The sequence below is a fragment of the Sinohyriopsis cumingii genome, unplaced genomic scaffold, assembly GCF_028554795.1.
Source record: "Sinohyriopsis cumingii isolate HCF-2022 unplaced genomic scaffold, ASM2855479v2 utg000622l, whole genome shotgun sequence".
Taxonomy (NCBI): domain Eukaryota; kingdom Metazoa; phylum Mollusca; class Bivalvia; order Unionida; family Unionidae; genus Sinohyriopsis; species Sinohyriopsis cumingii.
The window spans coordinates 4,289,584-4,313,342 of record NW_028315918.1 but is presented as its reverse complement, the minus strand read 5'-3'; the positions used below and the strand labels follow the sequence as shown (position 1 = coordinate 4,313,342).

Genomic DNA, 23,759 nt, shown 5'->3' with positions numbered 1-23,759 from the left:
TATGCTTACTAAATTTCATTTGTCTATCTCAGGGGTCGGCAACCTACGGCATGTGGCATGTGAAGGGCAGCCAAAACTCTCCATTTTAACAGTGTTACTCTCTTACTAGTGGCATGCACTCATTCATTTTCATAATCTTGAAAATAGTGGCACACTATGTAAAATAGGTTACCGACCCATGGTCTATCTCAATTGTTTTTCTAAAAAAGGTTCAAAAATATGTATAAAAATAGAAGAACAGCAGTAATGGCCTGAAAGTCAAATCAGGTCATCTATATATGAATACAGATAAGCCAGCCTAAGTTTATTTATCTACACTGCATGGTTTTATGCAATCTTATGCATTTCAGCATTGTTTGGCTTGCTGTTCAATGGCACTACAACACACTGATTTTAGCTCCAAGACAGCGAGAGTAAAGTACCTTGCCTAGGAACACACATGATAGCCAATCAGCCTGATCAGATGGTAGCGCTTAAGAATTGTGGGTGGGTGGGGATAAAATTTATTGGGTCTGTACATGTCTCACTGTTGAAAACAGGCAAGACAAAATTAGATTACCATCATTAAGTTTCTCTCTTTCTGTAATGTCTGTAATTCTTCCTGAATCTTCTCAATCTGTCGAACATAGTGTTCCTCTACTGTTTTCAGATGCTCTGCAGCACGCTCCTTTTCTCTAGCAGACTGACGCTCCAGCTGGCGATGAGAGACAACTGTATGGAAAATAATTCATACTTATTGTAATGTAAGACAGTAACATAAAATCTTCATAAAATAGTTCAGCTAGTAATAAATACTTGCTGTTGAGACAGTCAATTTGTCTAGACTGCAAAGTCCTACTGCATGAAATATGATTGTCCATGTAAATGAGACTAATAAGCAAACAACTGTGTAAAAAGAGAGAGAAAAACATGACCCAAGCAACAACTTGATAGGCTTGACTAAAAACAAATCTATACTGTCAAGCTTACAAATGAAGCTGAGCCTCATTTTAGGGTATGCTCTCACGATAATTTTCTATTTTGGAAATGTTAATTCCTCAACAACTTTTTCCAAAACGAATTTTTTCTCTGGGATATAATATTAAAACTATATAACATTTGTTTCTTTACATCTGACAAAAATCCAAATAATGGGATAAGTAATTAAGCAAAATTACATAAAATCTCTATTCAGGGAGAAATTATGCGAAATTTATTGAATCTAAGTTGAAGCCTCTTTTCAACACCTGAAAAAAGCAACACATGAGAATATCCTGCTTGCCATTGTCATCATACCAGATCCATTATTGTACCAAAGCTTTTCAGTTCTACTTCTGCCGCATTTGTATACAAGATTGTATTTCGTGAAACAATTATATTAATTTAAAAGGTGCAAAATCTGGGTACCTGCTTTGGCCTGTTCTCTTTTAGCTTCATTCAGCTTTCTGTCCAATTCTGCAAATTTCTCTGCACATTCTGCCTCAGCTATCCTCCTCTGTTCCTCCAATTCTGCAATAATTATAACCATGGATGACGACACAGTGTCTAAAACTAAATTTAAATTTTTCATTTAAAGCTTCAAAGAAGAATGATTTAATGGCTTTAACATGTTTTGATTTTCATGTGTTGTAGGAACTTTTCATATTTACATTCAATCTTTCCTTACCAACCAATTTTTTCAAAAATGTATATCTCTTAGTGAAACTGCATGCAAATCTACAGGTTCATACAGATCAGGAGAGCTCAAATTCAATGACCTTTCAGTTTTCAATGAAAACTCATGGCATCAAGTGTTCTGCACCAGTTACTAATTTAAATACAAGAAACAAATACAAAAACAATACAGAAATAAATAAATGTAATATGAAAGGGAAATGATATCTGAAAAGTAAGACATTGTAACCCAGATGTTAAACATTGCCCTTTAGCTTCTATACTTTCCTCCCCAGCTAAAACTCCAGTGCTTTCACTTTAGTGATGATGCCTGGATTGTATCTAATGGGGGGGGGGGGCACTCATGAGAATAAGTGAAGGGGAAACAAAAAGGAGGGAGGAGGAAATGGCCATAGTTCACTATATACCTAAAATTTCATCTATAAAGGATGTTGCCTCTAGTTGAATACACATTAACCTGTTGATTTCTCTGAGCTTAATCTGTTCCTCACCAGTGTATGAATACTGTTCTGTGCAGGGGCCCCCGAGTGGCCGAGTGGTCTAAAGTGCTCTCCGTTACAGATCACTGCCATCTCACCTCTGTCTGCGTGGGTTTGAGTCTAGGATTCGGCCAATGTGGGTATGTGAGAAAGCTTGCCAGTAGCTTCTCATGGGTCGGTGGTTCTTCCTGGGATTTTCCTGGGTTCTTCCTTCACCTTTAATACTGGCCGCCATGCATAGCCTATCATGTGCTGAAAAATGGCGTTAAACCCTACAACAACAACAACTGTTCTGTGCAGAGACGCTATTGCAGAATGGGGCATATACATCACTAGCTTATCCACCTGGAATAAGTTTGGAAACAGTTCCTTATGTTTATTATGTACATTTTTTTCATTGCTCATGGGTAATGTTGTCTGGAAATTTTGACTCCAAAATAAGATTTTTCATTAACATAAGCTCTGCTTCAGTTTCTCTTTCTTGCTTTACTGAGTATTATGCCAGCTTTCCTATCTGTTCAATAATGCTGTATTAGGAGTTTGAGGCCATTAATGTCATAGTCAGCTTGTTCAGAATGTGGTATTTTGATCAAATAAATATATTTACCTACTACTTTTCTATTTAGGTTATTCATTAAATTTATGTTAACCCTTATAAGGCTATATGTAGCTATGCTCAAAGTATTTTGAATAATGTATTTTTAAGAAAAACTGTTGTTTTGGATTTACCCTCATTATTACTAGGCTTAAGATATTATGCCAAAAGCTGATTAAAAATTGAAATAAAAAAATAGCATGTAGTCACAATTTTCTGTACTTTGGGAATTTGCAAATGTGTCACAAATATACACACTTATGTGATATCCCTATATTTCTTCAAGTGAATTAAGACAATGAAAACATATACCCCCATGTTTTTCCTAAGATAATTTGGCAGCAATCAGACAAAGATATAACTGTAGAATTCTGATTATCTACACAGCAATTATATGGACTTTTTATTTATCAGGATCAATGGAACGACTTCTGAACCCGACCAATGGAATGACATCTAAACCAGAACAATGGAATGAACTCGGACATGACTTATGGAATGACCTCTGAACCTGACCAATGGAATGACCTCTGGACCTGACCAATGCAATGACCTCAAGAACTACAATACTTTATGAGCATTTAGTGGAACGATCATTTATTTGAAGAAAAAACAGAAAACACCTCAATCATAGCGCCAAACCTCCAGGCTCGCAATTAGTGAAAACAGGGATAAAAATAGTGACTTCTGACATGAATTCGTGAAGCGATCTTTGAGTCCAGGAATATTTGTCAGAACAAATGTTTAGCATGGTCTCCAGCTGATAACAGTTGACTGTGTTCAACAAGAAAACTCAAAAACTATGCTTCAGCATTGATAGCTTGTAGGTCTTCTGTTCAGAGCTGAAATCTGATGCAAGTTCTTAATTTTCCCAATCTCTATGTGCTTTTTGCTACCAATGTGTTTCCTCACATCCACTCTGCCACCATGCCCAATGTTAAAATTTGTGGTACACTGCGTGCAAAAAGCATGATATATCTCGGTGTTGGATGGCTGAATGCAAGGCCAATTTTTGGTATATTCCAAAACTAAACTTCACTTTTTGTCCAATACATTTCTCTTTCCTTGTTGGTGAAGACGTTTTCAAATTGTGATGCTGAATGGTAATTCAAATCAGTATTTGCAATGCATGCACAGAGAAAAATTCTGGTTAGAAACCAGTTTCTCTCAAAACCATTTGTTAAACAATTCTTCTTATACATGTAGATTAAAATATGCTAAAATGCCTGCTACCGGGCCAACTGTATCAATCAGCTAGAGATCCACTAATATCGCGACCAGCAGTACAGGACCATTTTGGCAACTGCTGATATCACGACTAGCGCTTAATAGGAAATCGGATATTTTATTAAAGATTAAAAATAATTGAGAATTGGGGAATTTGTGATTTTTTTGCATGTGGCGTGAATCTGTGAATCATTGAAACAGTTGTGAAATTCACATCAAAATTGTGAGGGTTGGCAGCTAAGCTCAGTGGATAATGGACATTTGATTCTACTGCTATTAAGTCTAAACTGTGATTGCTGACAAAGACGCCATAACTTAATTATTATTGTTCTTGGAATTAACTGTCACACACATTAACTCATGGGAGTCACCAATGCTAACAGCAACAATAAAAACAGTGTGAATCTGTAAGTCATGCATTCTCTTTGAATTATCAAGCTAAAAAAGATAAGGATATTCTACAAAAGTGCTTGATTATATTCACAACACAATAAAAAGTTTAGATGTTTTTATTTTGCATCAGGCAGATTTCTGGCATTTACTATTGATCTAAAAAATCAACATCAAGTTACTCCATTTCCTTATTCAACAAATAGGCATGTAAAGTATTTGAAGAAAACAGAATTACACTTTTATTTTAAAATGTGCATGAGCATGTAATTTAGAATTACCATATACACTTACTTATAAGTCAAGTCCAACTGCAAACAACACTGACCCTGATCAGCCATCATATAATGCATCAGGGGTTACATTGTTTGTTCTAATGATTAGTCTTTAACAAACTACATACACCTTGAAATGTCAGTGCATTATGTGATGGCACATCTGGGTCAATGCAGTATGCAGTTGGACTTGATTTACAAACATGTAAACGCTGTATCTTTGAAACAGCTGGGTAAAGAAGCTTGGTTCTCCAAGATGGATAACTGCTGAATAAGTATCTGTTACGAAATCTGCTCCACATAAATTTTAGAACTAAAAATAGGCATTAAATTATTACACCAATCATCCATTACTCCACTCCTTCCCTCACCCAATCCAAGCAGTGAATCAAAATTTGAAAACCATCATGGAAAGCAACTCTAATCATATCTCAGAAGTTTCAAGTTACTATAAATCATGATATTTTAGCAAATCTAAATCTCCACATATTATCAGCACTTAAACTTATTGTGAATTAATAATGGGCAAACATGAAACATTTTGGGAAGTGGTTTTACAAAACAAAAACCAATATCTGCTTCAATATTACGCTATACTAACACAAAATTAAGTGTAGTTGTTTCATTCCAACACAAGGCAGCTGCGCAGAAATGAGGAATGTTTAAGAACTATGTACAGAGAATCTGATGATTTCCTTGAAGTCAACTTTACAAGATCATTTTTTACATCCTAAATTTATAACATGGCACTTATAAAATGGTGGCTACTAATATCTACACCAATCACAAACTTTCTGAACTCTCTGCCTTATTAGATGTTGGCATTTATATCATACAAATATTTTTAATCACAAAATTTTATTGACAAAGATGTTGCTCACTAAACTTTTATGATTTACTGTAATCAAGTTATCTATGACCTGAATATCATTAAGAATCTCTTTAACCTTCAAAGTTGGAAAATTATACAACATTATGAATGACTAGTCACTCAGGATCACTGATTTTGTTTAAAGCACATAGACAAAATCTGTGGACGCTAACCTGCTTGCAAGTTCAATTCCTGTTTAGCCAGACTAGTTTTCAGTTCATCAATTGTCTCCATGGCTTCCTGTAACTCAGACTGGCTCTCTGTTAATCTTTCCTTTAATTCATCACAATGCTGAAATAAAAAACAATAAAAGGATACAACTGGGATATTTTCCCCCAAATTATTATTTGGTTACAAAGCAGCAATTAGGTATAACTACACTTATTAAACCAATCATCTGTTTACTGCACCTTAATATTGTCGCTAACAAAATCATCAGTATTTTTATTCAAAAAGATTCCTAAAAATTTGGAAACCTGTTAAGAACGTTACTTGCATTAATTAGAAAGCAGAATTAGCCAAAACAGAAAACAAAATATTTACTGAACTCAGCTCTTGGCTTTTGCATCGGATGACAAGGTAGACAGATGTGATTTAGCCAGTCCAAGGTCACTTGCACTTAAAACTACTGTCAATTCACTTAAATGGAACTATTTTTAGAGAATGCAAAATAACCTGTCAAAGTCATACATGTTATTTCCAAGTTAGTGCCTAACATAAGATAAACTTGGCGCACTGACCTTCTATCTAACACACTGAATTTCATTAAATGTGTAGACAAATAATAATGAAGTGATGTTCTACAATCCAGCCACAATTATATCTCTCTCTCTCTCTCTCTCTCTCTCTCTCTCTCTCTATATATATATATATATATATATATATATATATATATATATATATATATATATATATATATGATAAAGAGCTCCATTATCTGCTAATCTAGTTGTTCTTGACTATCACTTGACATTCACAGTTAGTATACAATGCAACAAAAAGATGCAGTGAGAGCGGATATACAATGCAACAAAAAGATGCAGTGAGAGCAGAGTATGGAAAGATATCTACGACAGCAAAACCACTATGAACATCCTCAGCTACAAGGAATGATATCTACACAGCAAAAACCACTATGAACATCATCAGCTACAAGGAATGATACCTACAACAATAAAACCACCATGAACTTTCTCAGCTTCTAAATTACAAGGCTATCATCCCTTATTTCAACAAAAAAGATTTGGTGAATAATTATTAATTCTCATTGGTGCCTCATTTCACTGAACTTCATGGTGCTGCAACCAATTTTTATGAGTTATTATGCATTTTACTGCACATTTTAACAAGCAACCAATCAAAGAGCAAGATATATCCATATTCATATTTCAGAATCTGCAAAATGTTTTGTGGATCAATTTTCCAAACATACCTCTGATTTTTCTCTTATCTGGTCTTCTAAGTCTTCAACCCTGGATCTCAAACTGTCCATCTCTTCCTCAGCTGAAGAAAATAATACAAAAATGCAAAATCTTGTTCACATTCAATGCAATCACAAGTTATGTGATATTCCATATAAAACATCGAAATGAATACTAACATTCAAAGGATACCACAAGATAAAGAAGTTAATAATGCATAAAAAATTCATGGATTTATGCCCATGTCTTGTAAGGTACCTCTTAGCAGGATGAAGAATTTCAATCAACTACCACATAACAAACGTTCCAATGAATTGCTGCCCAATCTGATCACCAAGATAGGTGTAAATGTTTACTTAAAAGCATTTATATAGGTACAGTTTGATAGAAAGAACTGACTTTGTTCAACCAATCATGTCATATGGAAAAATGTGGCTATATAATACTGATATACATATTTACCATACCTATATACTCTTATCGTTTGCATGAAATTTTCATCACCTAGATGTATTTTGTCAATCTTTGTAATTAATCTCAAATCCAATAATCACTAAACGACAAACATTTTGTCATTTATGAGTATGTAACATATAGACAAAGGGAAGAAACTCTTACACATCTACTTCCCCTGACCACCACTAGGTGGCTATGGCTGTATACTCAGTTTTAGCATAAGCAATGCATCAACAAAGATGCTGGCATTTGCAGGGAGGTGTTGGTGGATTTAACAGTAATGTGATTGGCTAAGTACTATCCAGGAAACACAATTAACTAAAAAATTAAATTTCTCCCAAAAATACATTCCCCAACAGCATTAACATTAGAAGAATAGGTAACAGGAGAGAGCATCATATATCCAACATGGTCATCCGTTGAAGGAGAAACTATATTCCCTATAAAAGAAAAAAAAAACACACTCCTAACCTGAGACCAGAATAACCAACAGTCACTTTTAAGCTGTGATCACCATACTCAACCAAGAGAAAGGAAACAAAAAGACCTTTTTATGGAGTACTAAAAATTTCAGTTAAATCCTGCAAAAGTGCTGCTCTATGCCAATGGTAAGGTTTTACTAACTTTGACTGGTATGGTGACAGTCTTGGCTGCAACCACCAGATTAAATTGTCTTCTCTTTTATACCAGATCATGCAGAGATGGTTGACTGTGCCAGCAAACAATTTTGATCATGTTTGGGTTGAAAAGTTCTGTTCAAATACAAGGCTTGCAGAAATAGCTATGATCTCTATGGCAGAGATATTCAAGCTGCTGATCTTTTGAGATTTCAAACACAGATATTACCCACACAAGCCATGGTGCAAGGGCTTGAGTGGTTATATTATCTTTCCCTGGCTTCACTGTTGGGCCCCACAGTACCTCAATGACTGCCATGGTTAGTCTGAAGGCTTAGATAAAGTCCTGATTGCTGTCTGATAAACAAAACCTGGCTTGTTATCTGGGCCATGGAACCATCTGATCTGAACTGGAGACAGTTTGGGTCTGCTTTAAGGACATGCAACTCTATTCACCCTGTGTGTCAAAGCTAGGGTTATTAGAAAACACATTTTGTATCGTGGTAACTTCCAAGAGGTTTGAGCTAAAGTTTCAAACTTATATGAATTGAGCCATGTCAGCACCTATGATAGATTCCATTTAGGAGACAGGGTGAGAGATTCTGGCTTATGGAAGTCAAAAGTGGCTAAAAAGCTTAATATATTTTTATCTTTTTATCTTGACCAATATCAGCTATTCCATGATGCCAGAATACATCTGAGATCATGGAGCCTTAGACTTTGATAATAACTGGGGCTAACTTTTTCTCTCAGTAGGACATGGAAACAAATTAGCCAACTGTGGGATTAAGGCACTCAACAGGACATTGTTGATATTGCTAGTCTCTGAACCCTGAGCCCACTTTTTCTTGTGGACAGCCTGTTAGCATGTGAGATTCTCTCTGTGGCCAAATGCTAAACAATGTCCTTCTGACAGGACCCATACATGAAGGAGTAGCACATCAGGGCTTTGATGAAATAGCTGCAATCATGGTTGTTTTGACCATACTTACACTAACTTGGAGGTGGCATGCAGGACATTGTTATCCACCTTTTGAAACAACGGTTTGTTCATTTTCAAGACTAAAATTTTCTTATCAAAGGATGGTATATCAGTGCTCAAAAAACAAAGACTGCAAATGACACCAGTGTGATGAAAATAATTACGGTAGCTTGCTTTCAGTGAAGAAAACCTTAGAGTTGCTTGGATCCTGTGTTTAGTCTCTCAAATGATCAGATATTTCCTTGACCTTCAATAAATGAGGAAATGGATGGAAAGATGGGTGATCATTGTCATATTCCACACCTACTAAGGCCATGACCTCACAGGCTTGGGTTGTAACTGGTGGAGGTAGATACTTGGTAACCAGTACTAATCTATAGATTTCTTCCACAGCTACATTAAAACTAAACTCTGTCTGTCGTGGGGTCCGAGTTATGTCTGCAGTCACAGTGGGGGGTTGTCTTCTTCAAGTATCAAAGTAGAACATTCCCAGGGAAAGGGATGAGACAGTGTTTTGTACCTGTGCATGGTTTGGTATATCAATATGTATGCCATAAAGAGTTGACTCATTAAATGCAATGTCTTGCCAGTATGTATTGCCAGGAAGACTGCTGGCTGGTTGGCTGGCTGTACAGGTAGCGTTGTTATCTGATGATCAGTCAGCTTGACAATTACTTAGGTGGTATTGTGCAGAGAAACTGATGGATCAACTAATCAGATCCCTGCATTTCTTTTAGCATACTAGAGTTAGGTTGGCCAGCATGCAATACTTGCTGAAATAACAAATTCATGGTCAGTCATGAACCTGTATGACTGGCTGGTCAGCACTGTATGGCCTGTATGGATGGCCGCACGATCATCAAAGTCTGAAATATACCCCATGCACCCTGACTTATAGGACATAAGACCAGGCTCAGAGATGCAGGGGCACTCATGCTCCCTGGTCTGCCAAGTAAAGAACAGTTTCCCATCTGATTCAATCCACCATTAAAGAACTGTTATGCATGATAGGGCACAAAATCACCAAAAGCCAGCAATCACCTCATATGCAATTCCTGTGAAGAAGGCTGGGTCAGCACTCCTTAATCCATTGTTATTCTATCTCAAGATGGCCCAATGTAATGGTTCACTTTCAATGGAAGGAGGGACCATCATGGCAACCTTCACAACAGTAGCCAGTGATGTGTTTTAGGATGTAGATGCAGCACGTTGCATACAATCATTTTTCACTTGCCATGCCACTTGGCTCTCAAGATTCTGTCTCAGTACAGTGGACCCAATACATTCTGATCACGATGCACCAAACACTGCATGTTGTATTTGAGGAACACTTGGTACAAGCTAGGCGTGTCTCAAGTATGTCCTCTACGGCTGTGAAATTATCACATTAAATGCATTTGGTTGCCATCATCTATTACTTTTGACCAAAAATTCAGAAAATAAATTCCAAAAATCAACAATAATTCACATAACGGGTCTGATCACACATCAGAGGTCAAATTAAGGTCAGATTGGGCAGAAACTAAATCACGCATCTTGCTTTGTATCACCTTATGCATGTCAAGTATCAAAGGTGTGGAAAAGTACTTCTGACTTTGAGTTTTATAGCGTGGTTCTACCTTGGCCATCAGACATCGAAATCCAATGTCTTCAACAACGGAAAATTGTTGCACATCTACTGCCATAAACTCTGCAATAGCTTTGTGCCAACTAATAGCTCTTGGGTCGTCAAATGCGAATGGCTGCTTCCGGTCCAGCATGGCATCAATACTCAGAGTACGAGGAGTTGCTGTAGCTGCTGAGGTTAACTGCGCAGCATCCTTTTCTTTTTTATCTGCCAGAAACTGGCCATGTTTGACGATGTGCTTGCAGTGCAAGTGCTGGATAAGATTTGATGTATAGTTTTTAGAATCCTTTCCACCTCTGGAAAAGCATGCTTTGCAAAGTGTGCAATCTGCTTTGGACTCGTCGACTGCATTTACTTTGAAGTAATTCCAGACTAAACTTGAGTGTTTCCAGTTTGACATTATGCATTGGCTTGGTAGTATATTTAATAATGGATAAAAGCTAGTCAATATTAATAATCCAATTGATTTGTGCTCATGAAACAATGTTTTAAATCAAGTAAGTTACTACTAAGTTGTCCACGTGCTCGGATGGATGTATGCATCACGCTGCAAGTCTCGTGCTGAAGCACCTCTGCAGCTGGGGTATCCAGGGGTAATGTCGCTGGCGCTGGCATGCCAATATCAATGCTGCATAATATTTGTATGTCAGTGTTCAGCTACTTCAGTGTGTGACCACTATTTGTTGATTAGCAGCATTGCAGGACTGGCTAAAGAACAGATTTCCTATAGTGAGTCATAGTTTTGTTGTTGTTGTTGTTGTAGAGTTCAATGCCATTTTTCAGCACAAGATGGGCTATACATGGCAGCCAGCATAAATGGTGGAGGAAGAACCAGGGAAACCCCAGAAAGAACCACCTACCCACGAGAAGCTACTGGCAAGCTTTCTCACATACCCACATTGGCCGAGCCCGAGACTCGAACCCATGCAGACAGAGGTGAGATGGCAATGATCCGTAACGGTGAGCGCTTTAGACCACTCGGGGCCCCCATAGTTTTGTAGTAGTTGGAAATTTCCCTAGCTATCTAATCTGCCTAGTTATCTGCTAATCATTTATATGCTGGAAGTTCAACAGCCACACGAAGCCTCATAGGCTGGTTGGCTGCTGTGATTGGGATGAGTGCATGAATGGTATTGATAATTTGTTGTGAGCAGACAATCAGCGGTAGTTTACAGCAAGTGTGTTAAAAAGTATTTACTTTTAAGAATATACTGTCTTTCAATTAACCCCCAAATCAAATGTTTATTTCTTAATTTCCACTATTTAATTCTAATATAAAATTCAAGCCATGCCAAGATGAATGTTATGACTGAATTTATATTTTGAAACTTTGTTTACATTGCCACCAATTATTTCTGCCGATACCAATTATACCAATTGTTCTAATAATCAGCCTGATTATGAGTATGGATGATTAATCGATACAGTTTAGACGTAACTTCCCAAATTTTCTAAAACATATTGCAATATATGAACAAAATCCCACTAATATCACGATGTTATTCTTTGGACTCTGAGCATCGCCTTACAACGGGTTTTACCTGTAGCAGTGGTTAGGGAATGTAATGGGTAAGAGGCTCTTTCCTCTGTCAATGAGTTAAAAAAGATATGAGAAAGATGAAATATTTCTACTTTTGCAAATGGAGGATTCAAGATGTAGCTAAAGTTCTTCTAAACATTAATGTGATGTTTACTGGAACAGCCCAGACATATAAACAGCTGTAAAAAAAAAAAATATGCATAATTTTAACATTTCTTCCTGAACATTAAAACTCAAATCAGCTAAAACAGCAGAAGTCACCTTTTTCTGTTCCTGAATTAAAATGAAGAAACCCCTCAAATCTTGTATGTGAGTCTGCACTGAGAAATTCAGCGCTCTAAAGTACAATCAACTGGCATTGTTTTGATTTTTATTGAAAAACATAATTACAGTTTGAAAACCTTCCATTTTAGTACTGTTCAGTACAACCACCACTATAAGAGATCTTAAGCATGATAAGCATAGTTCTGCCAAATGTGTATGAGTATCTTCCATGGATGCCAGTACAAAAATGGTGGCCAGTTTGAAGAGTAACTTCCAACCACAGGGGTTGCCCACTAGAATGTGGTAAGACCAAGAACATGTCTTAATGGGTGTTGCCAAAAAAGAACACCCACCTGCTTATCGATCTGTCTAATGACCCATCATCATGGTTTTTCTTGCAGACTATCAGAACCATTGTGTAAACCTAACAGGGCAAGCTTTTCCAAGCTATTACACTGCAAAGGATTGTACAGCTGATTATAGCTGATTGTATTCAGGTGTATAACGTTTATTACTAAAAAAATATCTAATCAACATGATTATCCTGCCAAAATGCCAGTACTAGATTAATTACAATCAATTAATCTTATACATACTTATTCCTACCAATCACAATATGAATACAACTAAAGCTTAATGAGTAATCTCCCTTACCTTGACTTTTAACCTCCTTCACTTTTTTATCCCAGAGGACTGAATCCTGTTTAATCTGTGCAGCTAAGATGTCTCTCTCCCTGGTCACTCTCTCTAACTCAGAACTCAGGTAGGATTTGTCTTCTTCACTAACAAGAGGTAGAAAATGTTTCAGGAATAAAATTATTTACTATATTTATCAAAGTGAAAAGCAGACATCAACTCTGCTGCCGCCCCATGATGCACAAGAAGATCATATAAAAAAAATCACAAACAAGCCTCACACTCAACACACAATTCTGATGTCAGACTGCTGAAAGAAATGGCATTAGTCACAATGAGTCCAAAAAGAGTGCAAGCTTGGGTGTGAAATTGTTGGCAGGCTCAAGAATAGTATCTATGCTGACTGCTTGATCGCATAATTAACAGCATAGATAAAAATATTGATAATAATAATAATAATAATAATAATTGAAATAAATACTTTATTTGATGAGGGTACCTCAGTTAGTATATATTATTCTACCCTAAATCCCACATTGCAATGGCCGTTAGACTGGGTCAAGGTTGTTCCTAGAGTTTCCTTTACAGCAGCTTAGTTTAGCAGATCAAACTAGTTAACACAAGATAGACCAAAGTATGACTAATCTTATTTTTCATGCAGATGTATTGTGGGTTTACAAAAGAAGAGAATGTTGATTCCAGATGCAAGTTGGACTGGAAGTTCAAACAGATCCTGAATAGACCGAAAGTTGAACTGAATATCATAAGCTGGTTTTTCATTCTACTTTTGCAATGGTGATCCAACCCTAATAAAACTTGTGTTAAAAGTTCTATAGGGTCTAAACGACAAATTCTGAATGTTGATTCCAGATGCAAGTTGGACTGGAAGTTCAAACAGATCCTGAATAGACCGAAAGTTGAACTGAATATCATAAGCTGGTTTTTCATTCTACTTTTGCAATGGTGATCCAACCCTAATAAAACTTGTGTTAAAAGTTCTATAGGGTCTAAACGACAAATTTTGAATGAATTTTTACTAAACACCTAAAGGTTAAGATGGGCAAGACAGATGTCAAACGATTGTCATATTTATTTCATGATATCTCTTCTTAAAGTCATTTAAATATAACAGATGCTGAAGGTCTATACTAAATCACGATTACACCACTCCCCCAAAAAACAAAAGGGATACATTATACATAGATAAAGCAAGTAATAAATGCTCATTTAAGTATTAGATGTTCACAATAAACAGGATTCTACTACATTTTTTAGCTAAGAATTTCCTCATTAATACAAAAATGCACAAAATTAAGGAGAATTTATTACATATATGCAAGGTTCTGGGTAGGTATTGAAAGTGCTTTCCCTGCAACATAAGTCCAATGCTCTATCAAATGAATTATTTTGGCTGCCCATTCCAATAGGGCTTAAACATTTGCCAAAATACTGGGGCAGAGTTGTAACCTGAGGATTAAAATTGTTTTCCTGAGTGGTGCTGCAAACAATTAAGTTAGCAAGCTGTGCATGACCTTTACTCCATCCTGATTTTTACATTATTGATCACCAAGGAAACAAATTATTTAACAAAGTACATGCCACATATATTCAGCTATTAATCTGATCCAATGCAAACAGTATAGACTATGATATGCCAGTGCATAAAGTGCAGCAGATTAGGGTCTATATTGTTTGTTCTCCTTATTAACCCTAACAAACTGCTTTCACCTAGATCTGCCTGCATACTGTGCAGTGTCAGATTTGGATCTATTCCACTGGACTGGACTTTTAAGTATAGCTGGTGCTAAACTGAATCTTGTAAGCATGATAAATCATACACTCGGCCTGCACATCGAATAATGACACAGTTGACATCACAAAATGAATGTTTAAACCAGGTTTTGATAACTTAACTATGAAAGAATATGAAATAATAAATTATAATCGTATTTTTTGGAAAAAAGATTGCCTGACATGCATTGTAATCAATATCTGGACTTATAAATTGCTTCTGAACCATCTACCTGCTGTTTTTTAACTGCCATTTTTTGCACAGACATAACCAAATCAATTCATAAATAAAAGCAACAAAATCAGAAGAACAAAAAATTAACTTTAAAACAGAAAGAGTTATGGAGGATGTTTAAACTATGTTTTTATCTCAAATGTATGGAAATATAATAAATCATGGATAACACATTATTTAGAAAATAGAATGGTAAGATTTTTTTTCATTCCATATTCCTCATCTTAACATGAACTCAATTCACTGGGTAAAAAAGTCACCAACACCATCACCATCATCATCATTTAAGATAATTATCATCATCCAAGATTATGTAGAACAGATTTGACCAACAGTACCAAAGTGGCAGGAAAGAAAAACACATTATAGTGGATATTTTAAGTGGTTAATTTTTTAAAAGTTGATATAGCAGTCTCATAATTTATGATCTTTTTTCTTCCAATCTCCCTAGAACTGCAGTGAGTAAAACATATATTACAAAACCATAAACTGTGTCATTTTTTGGTAAGAATTGCTTAATTTTAAGTCTCCAAAAGATGTTGGGGGTATGGTGGATTACGATGACCATGTAGTCAATCTTGTGGTATAGATGTCAGTTCAAAATTGGTACTAATACAAAGCTGGGACAACTGAAGGTAGCACGGTCATGTGCCTTGATCAAAGACATAATCAATAACCATATTGGGTCTTACAACTATATCCTCTGATGCTGAGTGCATCATGGCCCTTGAATGAATCCACACTTAAGCATACTGGTGGGCATTGTACTTTGAATGAATCCACACTTAAGCATACTGGTGGGCATTGTATCTTGAATGACACTACACTTAAGCATACTGGTGGGCATTGTACCTTGAATGACTCTACACTTAAGCATACTGGTGGGCATTGTACCTATTAATCTTGAGTTCTTCAGTTTTAACTGTCTGTCTGTTGTGAGGTTCTTCAGCTCCTTTCTCAAGCTGCAATTTCATCAAAGCCTCTCGTCTAGCAAACTGTGCTGAAAACAAGAGTGCCATACATGATACATAATGCACCGACCTGATGGTTAATAGTATTACCATACTTTTTGTACGTAAAACAGTCTTACGTTGGTCTGATACTCAGGTACTAAATGATGTAGGACCCATTTAACTCCTGTAATATGACACTCTTGCTAAGCAATGTTGCCTAGCAATACTAAATGAAACAAGCCATTTCTTCGGTCAAGGTAAAAATACAGAACTTAACTAATATTGTGGAAACCATATTTCTTCTGTCATTCTTGGAGACCTTAATCATTGGTTTAATGACCACGAAATCAATAGGTGCCTTTCTTGTCTCAAATGTGAGTCTTTCATAAAGATACGTAAACGTTTGAGGCATAATACAAGTTATTTTGTGGAAACCATCTTCATTCTTGGAGTCCCTTTGACCTTGACATTTGACCTTTTAATTCCAACATCAATATCTGTCTTACTCAATTTTAAGTCATGAACAAAGTTGAGTCAAGACGTGGTCACAACTTAATTAAATTTGTCTAAATTGTTTGAATTATTTTCAGTCCCTATGAGCTTGACCTTTTGATGTCAATGACTAGTGCCTTATTTATATCAAATGCAAGCTATCCACAAGGTATGGTCAAAGTTGGTGATTAAAAACTTAATATAAAATGTGGAAATCAGTTTTCTTCGAGTCCCTTTAACTTTGATCTTTGGGTTCAAAATCAATAGGTATCTTTCTTATCTCAAATACAGGCCATTGATAAAGTTTTGGACACAGTAACTAGTATATAAATCAAGTAACTGTGTGGAAACTTTCTTCTTTCAGTCACTGTGACCTTGACCTTTACTCTTCTGAGCCCACTGAGAAACCAACAGGAAAATAAACATCACAATACACAATAATATACACAATATGTTTTAAAACATGATTTAGTTTGAAGACTGACACAATACACATTGTAATATTGACATTTCAATGTGATATGCATCACGGTGCAAGAAATCTTTGAGTCTGCAGAGCATGGCAAACTTCTTGATGGCCATGGGCAGACAAATCTGTAGATGCTCAACATAATTTTCAAGACAGCTGGCCTAACTCAGCATACTGACGTACTCTTCTACCTCATTTAACATTTCTGGATATGTTCAGACTTTATTGTTATTCTAATTACAGATGATTCTCTGTTCATAGTAAAGCAGGAAAAAAACTACTGCTTTTTTTTCAAATTCATATTGATATGGATTGTGCATAATATCTTAAGACTTGCAGTGACACATTGTCTCATTTGAAATGTACTGCACTGCAATGAATAAATTAGTGACTTCAATTATATGTCAACTGGCAGAAAGAAATAATGTGGAACCAATGTGCATCAATGAAAAATCGCTCTACAAGCAAAGTTCCTTCACCAAGAAGAAATTTCATCCTCTCCTTCTGTCAATCACCAGATACATTACATTCTGGGTTTTTTAAAATTCTTCAAGCACCAGATTAGAGTTTAGTAGCATGTGATATTTCTTAAACACTAGCTAGAATATAAACACTTCAAACAAACACTTTAACATTTTATGTAAAGCAAGTTCAAACCTTTTATCTGGAAATATGTTATATTTTACATTTAATCTTCTGCATTTTTACCAAGGTCTTTGTCTCTTATCTTTCTCTTTACATTTAAAAATAAAGTTAGTAGATCCCATTTTAGGGTATTGGTGTGAAATTTGATTCGCCACTACACACCTTGAAGCATTTCTACTCTGCTGCTTGCAAAGCTGATCCTTTGTCCATATGTTTTCATAGTTGTCAACATGGAGTGTAGAGCATCAAAGTTCTCCTGAAACTTCATTCCAACACTGAAATAAAGAATTGAAAAAAGAATTGAAAAATATCTTATGAAAAGATCATAATAAAAGAAACATGATGAAGTGAGGAGATCAGATGATGGCTTACCAGTCTCAGATCTATTTCCAATTTTTCATTCTATGATATAAAAAACAGTGATCATGTGGGACTCAAAGTTTGGGATGTTTAAATAGCATGAAGTAATAGGAAAAAAGGGTGACATGAGTGAATGGTCAAATTTTAGTTAGGGGTCAAATGTTGTGCTGTCAAAATAAGTTCCTCAACAACTGGTGGTTTACTCTCTCTGCAAGTTAATACAATTGAAATACACATAAAAACCTTCGTATTTTATAAAACGTATTAAAACCTTCCTACTTGCATCTGAAAAACTGCTGCATAACTTCATTAATATCATTAGATGGAAACCTTGAAAATCTGCCTTGCTGCCTGAAGTCTCACATTTGTATGATTAGGGGTAAAATCATAACTGTGAATGTTTAGACAACTAATTCAGTTCCCACAGACCATAATTTTAATGTTTGGCAACATTACTATACTTTTGTGGAAAGATCAGCAAAACATTAATACATTCTATGAACAATCCAACTGATGTGAAACTTTTAAAATGATGAAAATGATATACTGTGCACACAATATTTTAGAAAAAATACTGCTGTAGGTGTCTACATTCAGCCTGGTGATATCTCCATGTTTAAGTCAAGCAGTACCAGTACTTTGACATCAATAAAATTAAAATAATTTATGGTTCAAGCCTACTACTGCATATAATTCACCCATACACAAATTCCTTTCCAAAATGTCATATTTATTTATTCCAGTTATTATTTTCAGTCAATCAGAAACCTTCTTTCTTTGAAATATGGTACTGAATATACTGTCACACAAAAGCTGGTTCATTCTTTGAAACATGGTATTGAATATACTGTCACACACTGTGGCATACTGAATATACTGTCACACACAAGCTGGTATTGAATATACTGTCATACACAAGCTGGTATTGAATATACTGTCACATACAAGCTGGTTGAATATACTGTCACACAAAAGCTGGTATTGAATATACTGTCACATAAAAGCTGGTTGAATATACTGTCACACACAGGCTGGTTGAATATAATGTCACACAAAAGCTGGTTGTATATACTGTCACACAAAAGCTGGTATTGAATATACTGTCACACACAAGCTGGTTGAATATAATGTCACACAAATTCTGGTTGAATATACTGTCACACAAAAGCTGGTATTGAATATATTGTCACACACAAGCTGGTTGAACATAATGTCACACAAAAGCTGGTTCTGTGAAATATGGTATTGAATATACTGTCACACACAAGCTGGTTCTGTGAAATATGGTATTGAATATACTGTCACACACAAGCTGGTTGAATATACTGTCACACACATGCTGTTTGAATATACTGTCACACATAAGCTGGTTCTGTGAAATATGGTATTGAATATACTGTCACACACAAGCTGGTTGAATATACTGTCACACACATGCTGTTTGAATATACTGTCACACATAAGCTGGTTCTGTGAAATATATTACTGAATATACTGTCACACACATGCTGGTTGAATATACCGTCATACACAAGCTGGTTGAATATACTGTCACACACAAGCTGGTTGAATATACTGTCACACACAAGCTGGTTCTGTAGTTCATAAAATAATTAGTTGGCTGTGACCAATTACATTAACACCTGTGTCCAAGGAATTACAGGACAATGATATTGTACCCTATATACACTAACACCTGTGTCCAAGGAATTACATGACAATAATACCCTATCCTAAATACACTAACACCTGTGTCTAACGAATTACATGACAATAATACCCTATCATAAATACACTAACACCTGTGTACAAGGAATTACATGAAAATAATACCCTATCATAAATACACTAACACCTGTGCACAAGGAATTACATGACAATAATACCATTTACTGTATGCTCATTTTTGTCTTCTATTATTTCCAAAATAACAGTAAGTGTTTGCTGGGTTTTGTAATCCACGGTTCACAAAACACTGGTACCCCATAAAATAATAACAAATTCACAATATGAAAATGCAGAATCACAAAGTTTCTGTTTTATCTTTGACTACTATGGAGATGATCACAATATTAAGCCCTCCCCTAGCAATTAGTTGCTCCAAGCCCTCCCGTAGCAGTTAGTTTCTCCAAGCCCTCCCCCAGCAATTAGTTGCTCCAAGCCCTCCCCTAGCAATTAGTTGCTCCAAGTCCTCCCCTGGCTAGTAGTACCTCAAAATCTTATTCTGCCTATTAGTTGCTCAAGGTCCCTTCCTAGCTAACAGTTAATCCTCTTCTAACTGTTAGTTGCTCAAAGTCTTATCCTGGCTATTACGTGATGTTAATGGTATATATCAAAGCTGTTTTGGCTTCTCTCACTTAGTGTAAAGAAATGTATAAAAACAATAGGGTACCAGACTGCGACTAACGAATCATGTGACAAGATCACTTCCTTTAAAAACACATGGCAATTTGTTTAGATGCATACAAAATTGTTTCATCAGTATTGTAGTTGGCAACATGAATAACTTACTGCAAAAAGATCAACATGTCATCAAGGAAAAGAAAAATTCTCAGTTTAGAAGATAAAGTGAAAGTAATTCAACTGACCGAGAGGTGGGGTTGGTTGGTTGAGGATCCTTGCAGAAAACTATAATGTTGGGAAGACTCAGATAAACAATATCATGAAAGATAATGAAACAATTCTGCAGAAGTGGGAAGGTGAAATGGACAGAGAAAGGAAGATTGTTTGAGCCAGGAGACGTTTGTATCCTGATTTGAATGACAAGAAAAAGCAACAATTTTGTCAGTTGAATTGGGATATGACGACTTTACCGCAAGTAATGGTTGGTTGCACAGATTTCAAGTGCAACACAATATTAAGTGTTCTGTCCTTAGTAGAGAATCAGCTGATGTTAATAATGAAGTTGTCGAAGATTGGAACAAAAGACTAAACGATATATGCAGTGGATATGACAGCAAGGATATTTTTAATTGTGACGAGACTGGTTTGTTTTTTAGACTGTTACCAACAAAGTGACAGATGATGTGATCTGTAACATAATTATAAAGACAGTTTTAAAACTATATCAATGGTTATTCATAGCATTCTTTTGAAAATGATGAAACAGTTTGTTTTACATTTATTTCACAACATGCATGTGATATTTTAATGAAAATATTAAATGTTTTAGAATTAAATCTACTTTTGACTTTCTTCATATGTATTTACTATTCGCATTTGTCATCCCCCTCTAGAAAGGCCACCTTCATCGTAAGTCCAATTCCCTGCTGCATTAAGGGTGGCCTTATAAGAGGGGGACTACTGTATTAGGTCAAACTGCCCTGATTTTGGAAATTCTAATTTGCAACTACAGAACGAACACGATTTTTGCATAAACTGACCTTTCAGCAACGGTTTGTAGCTGCTGGCTGGTGTGCCTGTTGTCAACCAGCCGATCATCCAAACACAAGGCCAGTTGTTGAGCCTCAGACAGCTCTTGCTGTAGTCTCTGGAATCAGGAATGGGAAAATGGGTGTGTATATAGCTTGGCAATTACAGTCAATACCATGCATTTATTTAAATAGATGGGATGCATTTATTTAAATAGATGGGATAACACTTTCGTATTGGGTGATATGAGGATGATTATCATGGTAGTTTACTGTTATAAATTGACTAACTTTACAATTATGTCCTACAATTCAGAAATTAAAGACTATGGTTGAGTGAAATAAACATAATTTCACTGTTAAGGCAGAAAGTATTAAAACTGTAGTTGGAGTATTTAAAAAAGAAAAAAAGATATGGAATAGGAATGATCTTGTCAATGATTGAGAATTAAATATTACATACATTTAGAAAATGTCAAATCAGTCATTACTGCCAACAGAAGATTTGATTTTTGGATTGATATTCAAAATGATTAAAATTTAGAACTAATTTTTGTTCATTTTCAAGACTCTGTGTCCAAAAGAAAAACAATCTTGCATATTTATTAGGTGGAATGCTACCTTTCTTCACTGTTATTTTTGTTTGGTCACTTTAAACTGTAACAGCATGTAAACAGAGTTTAAATTCTGACATAATGAATTCACCATATAATTTTTAAGAGGACTGTTTTGCAGTCCGCTTGGTCACATTTTCATGCACTCCATATTTTGAGAACTAACAAGCTATCCATTTTGGAAGTTAACAAAATTTCAGTTAGGACCAACTGGATATCATTTGAAGTCCCTCTGTGACAACCCTATGCTGATATGTATTCTATATACACCACTCCCTTGATAACTCGCGCCCTGATAACTCGCAGGTGTGGATCCCATTTTTTAAACCCCAAAAATTCATCCCTATTTGTAGAACTTGAAGAAAATTGTGATCAGAATTGGTAATGGAAGCTCTGATGTATCGCTCATTTTATCGTTGAAAACGGTAGGTAGGACCTGGAAATTTTAATCAACACTATGAAATATCAAATTTAAAAATAACTCATAAAATTTTTTACATTTTCTTTCCAAACGACATTTCTAGTACACTGCAATTAACGATATGTAAGGAATTTTCGATCAATGAAAATGTCACTTACGGTGAGCAGTACATTACTTTAATAAATAAATACAATTTTTTTTATCAATTTAAATTTGTGTTCTAGTTCCATCTTTTAGTTCCTTTTAAGTGTAATCGTCACAAGTGCAATGTGTCTTCTTGTAATTAAATGTAAAATGTGTCAATCTACAGTAACAGCTATGTCCGCGAGCGTTTCTCTGAGAACCTAATTAAGTGCCAACCGTGTTTTGAAAACTGACTTGCGGAAGTATTTGTTGTATTGTTGCACTGAATTAAAAGCTGGCCTCCTTTATATTATCACGTTAATTGTATCTTTTGAATAAAAAGAAAAGGAGGTGGAATAAAAGAAAAGTTAAAAGGCACAAAAATCGGACTAACTTAAAATCTAGCGGCCTCGATCGTATGTCGGGTGAACACACTTCATTTGATCAATCGAACACCGTAATAAACGTTATTGTGTATGTAACAGAAACTACTTTAAATTAACCGACTCTTTCATAACTGTGATCAAAGATAACAAGGCAGTAAAGCGAAAAGAATACTTCGTAAAATAAAGAGCTTGATTTCACAGATACGGACCATTGTGGGCAAGCGAGTTTCAGAGAATTCTTGAACTGGCATTTAGAGATATCCTCATGGATGATAAGAACTTTCATTATTACTTCCAATGAAATCACGACATTAACACTGTACTAACTGAACAATAAAAAATTGAGTTTCGACATAGACGTGTCACGAAATAAATGTCGCATCTTTCTGAAGAAAAATAGAATCTTGTTTGGTGGTGTATCAACAGTTAGTCTAGTTCCCAAATTGTGCACTACCGAATTGGCAAGATACTATTAAATACCACTATGGGAACCAGATTCATCAAGAAAACAAAAAGCAGTAACATAATACACTGATTTTTCGCGTACATGTGATGGTTGTTCAAACCAGTTGGAACGATCTTTCATATGTTGGATATTTTGAGGGAAAAAAATGTTATTTAAACAGAATAATGAACAACTTCATTAGAAAAAGCGCATTATTAAAAATTATTATCAACAGGATTGTAAAATGAGGATTCAGTCATTAAACAGCGAAGTTCCCTAACGCCCCCCCCCCCCCCCGGTTTTCTTGATGTCAAAGTTATCTTTGTAAATTTTTGGAGGTCCTTCAGTAACTCGCGCGTCGCTAATAGTGTGGTCTATGTTTGTGAACCCCGCTGTGTGCAAGTTATCGAGGGAGAGGTGT

At 35.7% G+C, this 23,759-nt stretch overlaps 1 protein-coding gene across 2 annotated transcripts in view; it reads right to left on the bottom strand.

The window, feature by feature from the left end:
* The window catches only part of LOC149773701 (coiled-coil alpha-helical rod protein 1-like), a 77,477-nt gene that overhangs the window by 5,676 nt on the left and 48,042 nt on the right, over nt 1-23,759 (bottom strand). For both annotated transcript variants that reach the window (XM_089946100.1, XM_089946101.1), the window contains 8 exons: nt 21,362-21,468; nt 17,781-17,893; nt 15,954-16,059; nt 13,052-13,179; nt 6,923-6,993; nt 5,664-5,781; nt 1,387-1,488; nt 560-711 (listed from right to left, as the gene is read on the bottom strand). In XM_089946100.1, coding sequence (XP_089802226.1) covers nt 560-711; nt 1,387-1,488; nt 5,664-5,781; nt 6,923-6,993; nt 13,052-13,179; nt 15,954-16,059; nt 17,781-17,893; nt 21,362-21,468 — 897 coding nt within the window. The remainder of the gene's footprint in view (nt 1-559; nt 712-1,386; nt 1,489-5,663; nt 5,782-6,922; nt 6,994-13,051; nt 13,180-15,953; nt 16,060-17,780; nt 17,894-21,361; nt 21,469-23,759) is intronic.